The sequence below is a fragment of the Myxine glutinosa genome, chromosome 1 (assembly GCF_964187855.1).
Source record: "Myxine glutinosa chromosome 1, kmMyxGlut1.1, whole genome shotgun sequence".
NCBI classification, from domain to species: Eukaryota; Metazoa; Chordata; class Myxini; order Myxiniformes; family Myxinidae; genus Myxine; species Myxine glutinosa.
The window spans coordinates 406147060-406160391 of record NC_136261.1 but is presented as its reverse complement, the minus strand read 5'-3'; the positions used below and the strand labels follow the sequence as shown (position 1 = coordinate 406160391).

Genomic DNA, 13332 nt, shown 5'->3' with positions numbered 1-13332 from the left:
TTCTCTTTATATTTCTAGGTTCCCATGCTTCTTCAAGGTCACACTTCCTTGCCACATTTGCATGCCGAGCCAAACCCCAAGTCTTGGGTCCCTCCTCACAGCAGCAGAAGCTCGGAGAGAGGCTGGAGTGCTGAGGCTATATGACTGCCTGCCAGGGCTTATTTCTCTCCTCAAATTGAGCAAACAGAGTAAACCTCAAAATGAGCAAACAGAGTTCCTCTTCTTTTTCCCCACCTGTGGAATCCACTTCCACATCCTCTTAAATCTCATTCTTCCCTCCAGTTCTTCAAGAGAGTTCACTACCCTCTCAGATTGTTCCCAATCCAAAACCCATGATCTTTTCTACACTCGCCAACGCCACCCAAATCCCTCCTCCTCCCAATTTTCCAGTTTTCGCTCCTTGAAGTTTCCTTCTGTATCCATCTTGTCCACCCATGCATCCTTTGCATCCATTTTGTTCACCCCATGTATGCGTGCGTTGCATCCTGTTTATGTTCTGTTATGTCCTGGTCCATTGAGTATACCACCTCTTCCATGAGCCTCGACTACGAATACGAAGAAAATCTGAGGAAACAGATTGTCTGACCTTATTGTCCCCCGTCGCACCGCGGAGCGACAGGGGGACCATGGTTTTCCCCTCCGTCCGTGTGTGCGTCCGTCTGTCCGTGCGTGCGTGCGTGCGTAAGCGAAGGACCGAATTCTAATTTGGTGTGTGGGTGCAACTAGGCATATGGAAGAACCCTATTGAAAATTAGGTCGCCACGTCAAAATCCAAGATGGCCGCCCCCATGTATGTCTGAACCTTGTGAGCGGATTATCTTGAAAAATAAACGAACTACTAACTTCTAATCTGGTGTGTGGGTGTATCTAGGCATAAGGAAGAACGCTATTGAAAATTGGGTCGCCACGTCAAAATCCAAGATGGCCGCCTTGCGTCTTCCACTTTGTCAACTCACATCACTTCACCGACGGAGGACCTCGGCGTAACGCTTGTATCTATCTGGAAACCAAAGTGGAGGCTGAATCCTGCGTCTCATGACCATCATGGAGGACATCGATGGACGACCCTTTAATGCACTTTTAAAAGTGCAGAATCACATAAGAAAAAGTTGTTGTGAAGGGAAAAGTGCAGGCAATTGTGCTCTTCGGGGTTTTGACATGGAAAGTGAGACATGGAGTTATAGATGGAAAGTGAAAGCACGACTGGGATGGGGTTCAGGCCTGTCGAACTGGAGGAGACAATAGCCAGGGAGAGACACAGAGGATTCAGAGTCATCCTGTGGGAGGAATGATTGTTTTAAGCAGATAATGTCAGGTTTATCGATAGCGACCTGGATGGAGAGAATTGTTATTAGACTGGAGACTTCAGGTATTGTAGGTCCATACAGTTAGAGACAGGGTGAGGCACTGTTGGTAGGGTGCAGGAATTTTGGAAGGTGGTGGGGGAGCATGGAGCGGAGCAGAGAGGGGTAGGGCATTGAGGACTTTCGGTGGAGGGACATTTAATTGGCGGACACAAAGCAAGGGCGAGAGTGAGGGAACCCGGGGCGGCTGTGGAGGAACCCGGGTGTGAAAAACAAAGATGTGGTGAAGGGGTTAACCATCGTAATCCAACATCGCCCTCAGGTTCATGGCCTCTTTGCTGTTGTTTTTTTTTAACCGCCTCCTCCAGCCTAATTTATGCTGCTCTCTCAGCCTCCCCCCCCCCCCAACCCACCACGACAATAGTGGAATGTGTGTCGTCTTCGAGTGAGGGTGAGGAAGGGGTAAGGGGTGGGAGGATGCAGGGGTAAGGGGTGGGAGGATGCAGGGGTAAGGGGTGGGAGGATGCAGGGGTAAGGGGTGGGAGGGGGCAGTGGTAAAGGGTGGGAAGAGGCAGGGGTAAGGGGTGGGAAGAGGCAGGGGTAAGGGGTGGGAAGAGGCAGGGGTAAGGGGTGGGAAGAGGCAAGGGGAGGGGTGGGAAGAGGCAGGGGGAGGGGAGGGTTGGGAAGAGGCAGGGGGAGGGGAGGGGTGGGAAGAGGCAGGGGGAGGGGAGGGGTGGGAAGAGGCAGGGGGAGGGGTGGGAAGAGGCAGGGGGAGGGGTGGGAAGAGGCAGGGGCAAAGGGTGGAAGGAGGCAGGGGGTAAGGGTTGGGAGGAGGCAGGGGGTAAGGGTTGGGAGGAGGCAGGGGTAAGGGTTGGGGTGAGGCAAGGGTTGGGGTGAGGCAAGGGTTGGGGTGAGGCAGGGGTAAGGGTTGGGAGGAGGCAGGGGTAAGGGTTGGGAGGAGGCAGGGGTAAGGGTTGGGAGGAGGCAGGGGTAATGGTTGGGGTGAGGCAGGGGTAAGGGTTGGCGTGAGGCAGGGGTAAGGATTGGGGTGGGGCAGTGGTAAGGGGTGGGAGGAGGCAGGGGAAAGGGGTGGGAGGAGGCAGGGGAAAGGGGTGGGAGGAGGCAGGGGAAAGGGGTGGGAGGAGGCAGGGGAAAGGGGTGGGAGGAGGCAGGGGAAAGGGGTGGGAGGAGGCAGGGGAAAGGGGTAGGACGAGGCAGGGGGAGGGGTGGGAAGAGGCAGGGGGAGGGGTGGGAAGAGGCAGGGGAATGGGTGGGATGAGGCAGGGGAATGGGTGGGATGAGGCAGGGGAATGGGTGGGATGAGAGAGGGGAATGGGTGGGATGAGGGAGGGGAATGGGTGGGACGAGGGAGGGGGTTGGTTGGGAGTTTGGAATGAGGAAGGGATGGGAGGCAGCAGGGGAATGGGTGGGATGAGGCAGGGGAATGGGTGGGATGAGGGAGGGGGTTGGTTGGGAGTTTGGAAGGAGGGGTGGTCTGGAACAATGAGTGGGGTGGTAGGAGGGACCCGGCGACGCTGGGTACCTTTGCTGGTAAGAAATAAATCTTTCAACCAAAGGGTCGTTAATGATTGGAACAATCTTTATGCACAGGTAATTGTCCGAAGCTAAGAATATCACTTATCACTTATCACTTATCAGTGTTCAAAAGTAATGGTGGATCGAGATTGGTGGAGCCAAAGGTTATTGACCTACAGCCTTTGGTGTATGTGTCGAATTAATAACTACAGGACCGGGATAACGACAGGAGCTACTTACGATCCCCTACCTGGCGATCTGATGTGATAAGGTGGTGTAAAAGACGGCGAAACGTAAAAGCATGGTGGTGTAAAAGACTGAAACTTAAAAGCATGGTGGTGTAAAAGACTGTGAAACCTAAAAGCATGGTGGTGTAAAAGACGGCGATTCCCAAATGCATCAACGGCGGTAAACCTTTTGGCAAGCAGTATGTACTTTGGCTCTGAACTGAATGTGATAAATCTATCTGCCGTCTCGACCAATGATATTTGCCGATCGCAGTGCGTCATCACGTTCGTGTGGAGACTAACAGAGTGACTTCAACCAGATCAATAACGTGCTCTAGTGAGAGGATCGAGCAGAAAACAGAACCCCAGGTATTAAATTCCACATTAGATAATCGAAGAGTTCTGTAAATCCCATTAAGAATGGTCGAGCCGTGTGGAGTTTTCCTCAGAGCAAGCTTCTCTCGCGACTGCGCGGGATAAATAAAGTAAGTGTTCCACGAATCCGTTTGTTGCTGATATGATTCACTAAACCGAAACGTAAACCTTTGGTGTTAAACAACGACCTGTTCAACCCGGGGACCCTCGGGATTGATTTATCTAACATTTCCTGGAGAATTTCTCTCATTTTGTTAAAATCCATGTTCGGGATTAAAAATTCCAATCGATTTATCGATCTGCATGCATATCGATATGTAATGAATGATACCAGCATGGGTATACCACCCCTCCCTCACCAATAACGGAGCCAATGATGATCGAGCTTTTCTTTAAGCGAAGTGGATAATTCTGTGATGCAGATTCGTCCCAATTGTTTGCTTTACTTAATTGATGAGCTAGCTTTTCTTCGAGCAAAGTGGCGAATTCTGTGATGCAGATTCGCCACAATTGTTTGCTTTACTTAATTAATGATTAATTTATAATCAACCTTTCCTTTTAACAAAGTGGCTCATTCTGTGATGCAGATTCGTCACAATTGTTTGCTTTACTTAATGATGATCAAGCTTTTCTTTGAACAAAGTGGCTAATTCTGTGATGCAGATTCATCACAATTGTTTGCTTTACTTAATTAATGATCAAGCTTTTCTTTGAGTGAAGTGGCTGATTCTGTGATGCAGATTCGTCACAATTATGAACTTGCCTGAGTTGTTTTTGCGAGCTGATTTGCCCCATTCGTTGTTTTTTCCTTCTTCCTCTTAAATAATATACAGGGTGAATCAAAAGTAGCGCCCGTGCCCGATTTCTGTTTTTTCGGCTGTCAGATTCTTTCTGGGATGTCATGTTGTTAATAATTGTCTTGCAGATTATTAATTTTCTTAATTTATTTATTTTGGTTTTTGTTTTGCAGGTTATTGCTGAGAGTTTGGAAAGTTACTGAAGTTGCACCAAATTGAACCATGAATTACCTTTCAATGAATCAACGCATTGCGGCCGTGAAACATTACTACAAATGTAATGAACAACCAACGATGGCGGTACGCCGTTTGGCACAGGAATTCGATATTAACCCACCCCAGGGAAGAAACATGCGATTGATTGTCGAGAAATTTAAAGCAACAGGGTCGGTAGCCACTGCAAAGAAGTCCGGTCGTCCGAAAACGGCAACGAATGTAGCTAAGGATGAAGAAGCCATCAGGAGACTGGAGCAAAGTCCGCAAAAGTCAACTCGCCGTTTATCTGCAGAGTTGGAAGTGAGCCAATCAAGTGTTATCCGTATCCTTCACCAGAAAAACTGGAAACCTTACATGCCACGCTTACTGCATGCCCTTCATGATGGAGATGACGACCGGCGTCTTCAATTTTGCGAAGAGTTCTTAGCTAAACTTGACAAAGAGGACACAATGCTAGACAACATCTGGTGGTCAGATGAGGCATGTTTTAAGCTTAACGGCACAATTAACAGACACAATTGTGTCTACTGGGCTGCGGAGAACCCCAGAGTGACAGTTGATAAGGAGGTAAATTTACCTGGCATGACAGTTTGGGCAGCCATATCTCCATTAGGGATAATTGGACCCTTTTTCTTTGAGGGATCTGTCACTGCAGAAATTTACCTGGATATGCTGCAAACCTTCTTTTGGCCCAGGGTACAAGATCAGGACTGTTATTTCCAGCAAGATGGAGCTTCACCTCATTATGGACGTCATGTTCGTCAGTGGCTTGATGAAAACTTTCCCGGAAAGTGGATCGGCCGCCGCGGTCCGATCGAGTGGCCGGCACGTTCCCCAGACCTTACACCTCCAGATTTCTTTCTTTGGGGGCTCATGAAAGACCTTGTTTATCATGAAAAGCCTCGTACCATTCAGGAATTGAAGGCTCAAATCACTGCAAAGTTTGAGGAAATTGATATCGAACTCTGCAAGCGTGTGTGCCACTCTGTGCCTGCTCGGCTGCAATTGTGCATCGATCACGAGGGAGGGAACTTTGAAAATTGCAAGTAAAACAGCTTGGTACACTTCCGTAATAATTTCCCCCTGAATAAATGGTTAGATAAACATGTCATTCATTTATTTATACCTTCTTGTACACTGTAATACAAATGTCAAAAAACAATCAACTGACAGAAATATATATATATATATATATATATATATATATATATATATATATATATATATATATATATATATATATATATATATATATATAACAGAAATCGGGCGCTACTTTTGACTCACCCTGTATATCTTCTATATATAATGGAGCAAGTGGTTGTTTGTCAGCATAAGCAAGCTCTATACCCAATTAGTCGAACAACTGACAAGGCCACCCACAATTATAACCTGAAAAAACAATAATATGTCCACCATTTTGGTGCTATGGCAAGCCTAAAACTCTGGTGTAAGCATATGGTCCAGTGCAATTGGAATTGTCCTTGCTATATAATCACGATGTATTTTGTATGCACATAAGCAGTACACGTGTTTTTGCTTCATGCACGTAAACCGGGTTTTTTTTTTCTTCTCGGGAGCGATCGAAATAGCCTTCTGTCGCCTATACACCGCCCAAATAAAGGAATGTGTCAGAAAAACATGTTGCACGCTTGGCGCAACATCACCCACAGTACAGGTACTCTGCTAGTAATAACGACAACGGCACTCACTAGAGCGCATACCTCCGCTAGGCTAAACGGTTTATGTTTTGTATCCCACTGATAGGCCGGATCTGGATTCGGACCTGAACCAAAATTTTATCTGCCTGTTCTCGTCACCTACCCAACCCGTACACCAAGGTTTGTCACAACCAGTCCACAACGTTTTGAAACAGTGCAAAATATCGATTTTGGCCTGATCTCGCAATTGTAAAAAAGCCTTTTTTTTTTTTTTTTTAAATCATTTAATCTTCACCAAAATATAATGAATTTCTTCCTTTTCACACACCTAACCTGTCCACCAAGTTTTGTACGAATCCGTCCATAACATTTTGAGATATGCTGCTCACAGACAGACAAACAGGGACCCATAATCTCCATCCACCATTGGTGGTGAAGGTGATAATAAATGAGAAAATTTCAACAAGTGTGGAATGAATGTGCAAAAAGTGGCCGAAGCTTGCAACGTGTGGGATTTAATTGTGTGGTACTGGTGAACCACCCCCTCCCATCCACCTCACAATGCTGATTTCCAAGTGGCGCTAATAATCACGTTTAAATCAAAGATTAACATTTTATCCTATCAATCGCACAATTCACCATTCATCCTGATACAACAACAATAACAACAGGCATTTTAAGGCCATTTTCCCAGCTAGAGCAGGGGTTAGCCTTGCGGTCTCCTTGACAATCTTCTCCATTTTGCCCTATTTTCGACATCTCCTCTTGTTAATCCCCTTCCCGCATTTCTTCGTCCACCACCATTAGCCAAGTCTTTCTCAGTCTTCCCCGTCCTCTACGTCCTTCTACATTCATTTCCATCACTCTTCTCAACCAGTCACTTTCATCCTTCCTCAACACATGACCAAACCATCTCAACCTGTTTCTCTTCACAGCATCCATCACAGGCTCTATTCCCATCATCTTTCGCAATTCATCATTTGTCTTCCTCTCTCTCAACGATACTCCACACATCCACCAAACCATTCGCATTTTCACCCTTTCCAGCCTTCGTTGCTGCTCTACGTTCATTACCCATGTCTCGCTCCCATAAATCATAACACTTCTCACACATGCAGCATACACCTTTCCCTTCAGCTTCAACGACACTCCCCTCCTTGTCAGCACGCCACTCAGTTCCCGAAACTTCTTCCATGCACATCTCACTCGAGCAACCGTTGCCGAGTCTGATCCACCTTCTCCATTCAGCATGTCTTCTAGGTGGCGAAATGTTTTCACACCTTCCAGCTTTACGCCGTCTCCAAGATCCAACTCAACATTTCCTCCATCTGCAGCTCCCTCTGTGGCACACCTTACACTTGAATGTAGCTGCCACACTGGTTAATGACCCTCTTAGACCACTACATTTTTGATGAACCCACTCAGCGCACTTTGTAACATTGAATGGAGTTCGCTCCGACACCCTTCCTGCACACAGCACACGGCCACTTCCCAGTTCTTTCCACCTCACCACATGCTTTACCACTTGTCTGTGGAGTACCCTTGTCGTACAAGTTTGTACATTGCCATCACGACTCTAATCAACCATTCCTCCACTCCCAAGTTCCTCAATGCCCATGTCACTACTTGGTGTGGAACCCTATCGAATGCTTTCTCCAGATCAACAAACCCAAGAAACAACTTCTTCCTCTTCTCCATGTACTTCTCCTGCAACTGCCTCACAATAAAAAGCGCGTCTGTCGTTCCTCTTCCTGGCATAAATCCAAACTGCATTTCGTCGATCTTCACTTTCTTCCTTATCCCCCTCTCCAACACCCTTTCCAATACCTTCATTCCATGCTCCAATAACTTTCCCCTTGTATAGAGGGACGAGGGTACTCAGTTCCCAATCCACTGGAATTGCGGCCTTCTTTCACCACCAGATTACTGATCTCTGTCAATCTCTTCACACCCCAACTTGCCGCTGCCTTCAACATATCTCTGACATCTCCCGTCGGCCCTCCCGCTTTTCTACTCCTCATTGCTTTTATCGCTTCCTCAACTTCCTTCTCAGTTATCTTCTCTGCCGGTCCTAAAACTGGGTTACTCTCCATGTTGCCATCCCATTCATTCTCTGTATTCAACAGCATTTCCATATATCTCTTCCATCTTCCTTTAATTCCATCTGGGTCCACAACGATTTGTCCCACTTCATCCTTCAAGCAACTCACCCCAATCACATCACACCTCTCTTTCGCTATCTGCTTTGCAATCCTGAATACGGCTCTCTGACCGTCTTCCGAATCAAAGCGTTCTCCGAACATTTTCCTACATGCCGCCTGCGCCTTTGCTACCTCTTTCTTTGCAGCCTTCTTGGCTGCCTTATAACTTTCATGCTCTGCCTTTTCTGCCTCCGTACCCTCCACCTTCTGCCACTCCTTGAACGTCTTCCTGATAATATCATTCAAACTACGACACACTTTCCAGATGTACGCACTATGTATCACTGGTTGGAATTCTTCCCTTACCTTGATACAGCGTGCATAAGAATATATTACTCCCCGCCCCAGCCCTCTCCCTTCCACAGATCTCCTGATGTCCCTTTTCCCTACTGTTGTTTGCATCCCTCTCTCCCCTTCTTTTCTCCTGCTCCCTTTATTATATGTTCTATGCGTTAGCTCTTATACATCTTCAACTAAGTAAACAAAAACAAAACTCACCTCATGCCTCAATGTTTTGTCACCATAAGGCTCTGCAAGGCACGATCGAAAGGATGCAGCGGCTGTGCATGTGCGCGTGTGTTATATCCACGGCCAATGTGAGAATGTACTACCAGTAAATCGTACGAACGCGACACCTCTCAATCAATGATATTTCTCGTATTCCCATTTTCCACGAGTTCGATTTGCATTCAGGAACACAATTATGGTTTACCATCATGAAATTTCTCCTCTTTCATTTAAATGCTGAAAGTTATGTTTGAATGGCACAATACATGTTGGCATCGGCAGGTTAAAAGTGCTTGACGAGTTGAACTGAGTCAATGTAAACCTCTGAGCTGTATATCTTATTATAATTCACCAATTGTCCATCTGTCCGTCTGTTCCCAGGTACCGCAAAAACGGCTGAACCGATCGCAACGAAATTTTGGGTGGGTAATCATGGGAACCTCTGGAGTAAAATAGGCTATATTATTTTTGCAATTTTTTTCCCAATTTTACAGTTTTTCCAGACACGATGGAATAATATTTACCGATATGAACAGTGATGTGGCTTTTATTGAAATTCTACAAATACTGTTTAGATTTTGATGATTTGCGTGTGATATGATTTAACGGATGTTTATATGAATCGTTTGAAATTAAAAAAAGTCTTCAATTTCTGATATTTTGCCTTTTCATTTGGGCCTCCCAATTCAAGCCCCGCCCGTAGGGCGGGTACCGTTGCTAATATATCTAACTGAAGCGCACCCTGCTGTTGCGATAAGTAGGCCGTGAGTGGCACCAGCGATTAGTCATTACCTCCATCTTGGAATACCCCAGGGACGCTGCCAGCTGTACTGGTTTCCATCAAAAAGATGGTGTTCTGCTGTGCTTTCGGCTGCAATCACAGACATTCCCGAGAGTTGAAACTGACCAAAAGCATCACTTTTCACAAGTAAGGGAACCTTATTTTATATCAAATAGGATTTTGAAATGTTTAACGATATTATTATCATTGTTATTACTGATGAAAATCGAAGATTTTTTTCAAGTATATTGGTTGGTCTTGTGCGTTATTCTGTCTGTCTGTCTGTCTATTTGTCTGTCTGTCAGTCGCCTACAGGTCACAATTTTCACCGGATCTTCACAAAACCTCACCAAATGGTAGAGTTAGTCATAAGCAAGAAGCCTGTTGTTTTGGGAGTCAAAAGGTGAATAGGTCAACATAGGCCAAAGGTCACCAACTTTGTCGAATTTCTAAAATCCTCAATTTACATCCGATTGACTTGAAATTTTAGGAGGATTTGCATATCTGGTCACTGAATCCAACCACTAATTATATTTGAGGTCAACATAGGCCAAAAGGTCAACATAGGTCATATTTCTAAAATCCTCAATTTTCATCCGATTGACTTGAAAATTTAAAAGGATTTGCATATCTTGTCACTGAATACAACCACCAAGTATTTTTGAGGTGAACATAGGCCAAAAGGTCAACATAGGCCAAATTTTTGAAATACTCAATTTTCATCTGATTGACTTGAAATTTTAAGAAGATTTGCATACCAGATCACTATAATGCAACCACCAACTATTTTTGAGGTCATCATAGGCCAACGACTTATTTTAGGCATTTCGCAAGTATCATGCTATGCACGACATATTTCTTGTTTTTTATTGTTTGGTTCTCGGCGGTGAAGTTTCAACTCAAAAGTATTGTTAATAATATAACAATAATATTGCTAAAATCACCAGTGAAGTGCTTCACAGTGGGTGGGTGTGTGTGTGTTTGTGTCTTTTGTTGTTTGTTCCAGCTGTCTACTGACTCGTTCAAAATAATGTGAATGTTTTCAAGTTCTATAGATCTCTTATAGGTGAGGATTTTGTTTCTCAGGTTTCCAGATCCAGCAAGGTCTCCCGAAAGACACAAACGATGGACAGCCAACCTGAGGCGCGATGGATTTGTTCCAAACAAATCAACCAGGATATGCAGTGGGCACTTCATAGAGGACATGATTGACCGTACAGGTCAAATCACCCGACTGAGAGCTCATGCTGTGCCAACACAATTCAACTTTCCAAAACATCTACAAAACGTAAGTTCCGAAATCTTTATGTGATTTGTATGCATAGTTTCTATTGTCTTCTTTTTTTTTTTAACAACCTCCATTTGCATTTTAATTGCATTCTCATCAATAGCATGGTTTAAAGCTGCATATTATCAAATTTGATTGAGGTAAATGAGTCTTTTATAATGATATAATGATAATAAAGTGTATGCTGATCCTCCATTGTTGCATTGGCAGTGGGCAAAATCAATCCTTTTCTCCAGTGTCGTGGTATTTGTTTTAGTAATTTATTTGGTCACATGCAATCAAAGTTTTGTTTGTGTCTTTTTGTTTCAGGCCGCAAAGAAAAGTCGCAACCCCCTGACGAAGCGAGAGTGTTTGCTCAGCCAGCCAAGCAACCGTGAGTCTTCAAGTTTCAAGGTGCATCTGACAGTCAGGTGCATGAAGCTTCTGTGGAGCCAACCTTAACTGATCACTGCTACTGAAATCAGAAACTGATTTAAAAAAAATTAATTTTGTATACTAAGTTGAGGCTCGTATAGAAGCTAACACATTATAACATATAACAAAGGAAGCAGGAGACAATACGGGGACGAGAGAGGGAAGCACAACAACAGTTGGAAACGGGGGCATCAGGAGATCTGTGGAAGATAGAGGGCTGGGGTGGGGTACATGGGATAAACAAGATGTTTTGGAAAGAAAAGAGGGCATTTGAAGGAGGTGGATTTGGGGTGGATTAATGGCGGTAGAAAATATCATGTTTTTGGATGGGGGAAGATATGAGATGGTGTTGAACAGCTATTTTAAAGACCTGAAGGGAGGAGTGGGATTGAGGAGAGTGTGGGATTGTTCCAGAGGTGGGAAAAAAGAGGAATGAAAGAGTGAGGGTAAGTAGAGAGTCTTGATTTTGGAAGTTTCACCAAAATGGGGATGCTAGCAGATCTTGTGCATCCTGCAGAAATATTCGGGGCACAGACAGAGCAGGGGGTGCAAGGCCGGAGAGGAGTCGGTAGAAAACAGAAAGACCACCAGCCTGCCTGCACAGAGACAGAGACAGAGACAGAGACAGAGACAGAGAAGAAAAAAATCCTCAGAATCTGCTTCATCACGGGAGATATCAATGATTCTAAAAGTCTTGGTTTCTACAGAGTGAAGCTGAGCTAGGCATGAGGTAGGAGCACCAGCCCAGAGGGGAGAGCATTACTCCAAGCTGTGGATGAAAGCTTTTTTTTTCTTCTTTTTTTTGTATACAAGATCGAGGCTCTTGAAAGAGCTAACATTAATCACACAAAAAGTCAAACCGACACATAAAACACAAAATAAGGGGAGCGGTAGACAATATGGGGAGAGAGGGGCTAGGACACAAACAGAACATTTGAGAGCAGGGACATCGAGAGAACTGTGGGAGGGAGAGGGCTTGGGGGAGGTGGGAGAGGTATAAAACATATGGACATTGCAAGGACTTCCAGGAAAGAAGTTGGAATTTCCAAAAAATGGATCTTGGGTGAATTTGCGGTGGGAGAAAAGATCAAGGTTCTTTCTAAGTGGTTAGAAGCTCAGTTGTGCCAAGGAAGGACTTTGCATGGTGGATGATGCCCAGTCGGCAGCTGGCTTTGGAGGGCAGCGTGGAAATGTGGTTTTCCCAGGAAAAAAAGTAACAACTGAGGTTTTAAAAGAAAACCTGATTTGTTGGACTTTCAGTTGTGATCAGTCCTCTTCCAGGCATTAAATGGGTCAAAGGGTCCATGAAAAGACTTGGTAGCATCTTTCCGAGAGACTATCTCAATATATTAAATATTCACGTTCAGAGGTTTGTCCAGACATGATCAACTCGTACTTCGACAATCTGAAGTCAGATAGTTGCCCTAAGCAACATCGTTAACTACGACGAGACAAATTTAACTGACGATCCTTGACGAAACATTGTGGTGGTCAAGCGTGGATCCAGATACGCCGAGAGAGTTGAGAATTTGTCGAAGTCATCCACGTCTTTAATGGTCGCTTGATTGGTGATAATTTAAACAGCCACATCTCTGCCCACGCCATTGAGAATTGTGAAGAAGATGGAATTGCATTCGTATTTTTCCTACCCAACTCGACACACTTGACCCAGCCATTGGATGAGGTCTTCTTCCGTCCCATTAAAATATTTTGGCGATAGATGCTAGATAAGGTGAGCAATAAACAACAACAACCCTCGATCCTGAATACAACACCCATGTGTGCACAACACCATCCGCACCTCTTCACATCCAACCCGGACACGAAACAACCCATGGTCGTGCTCCGGAAACACAACACCAACAAAAACAAACGAACAACAAAATAAAAAACAACAACGACATGGTATTCATAGAATACTTACCCTGCGCAGCCAACTTGTTGCGAGCCAACTCTTTTGTTTTTAAACTTCTTTTTTTTCCTTGATCCAATATGGCTGCCAGACCACGTGAGCGATGACATCAT

General features: G+C 45.0%; 1 protein-coding gene across 1 annotated transcript in view; it reads left to right on the top strand.

Moving 5' to 3' along the window:
* The first annotated feature begins 2809 nt into the window (after window positions 1–2809).
* Window positions 2810–13332, top strand: part of LOC137417320 (uncharacterized) — a 71075-nt gene continuing 60552 nt past the window's right edge. The window contains exons 1-4 of the mRNA XM_078770470.1: window positions 2810–2855; window positions 9638–9752; window positions 10692–10893; window positions 11203–11266. Of these exons, the coding sequence (XP_078626596.1) occupies window positions 9673–9752; window positions 10692–10893; window positions 11203–11266 (346 nt within the window). The 5' untranslated portion in view covers window positions 2810–2855; window positions 9638–9672. The remainder of the gene's footprint in view (window positions 2856–9637; window positions 9753–10691; window positions 10894–11202; window positions 11267–13332) is intronic.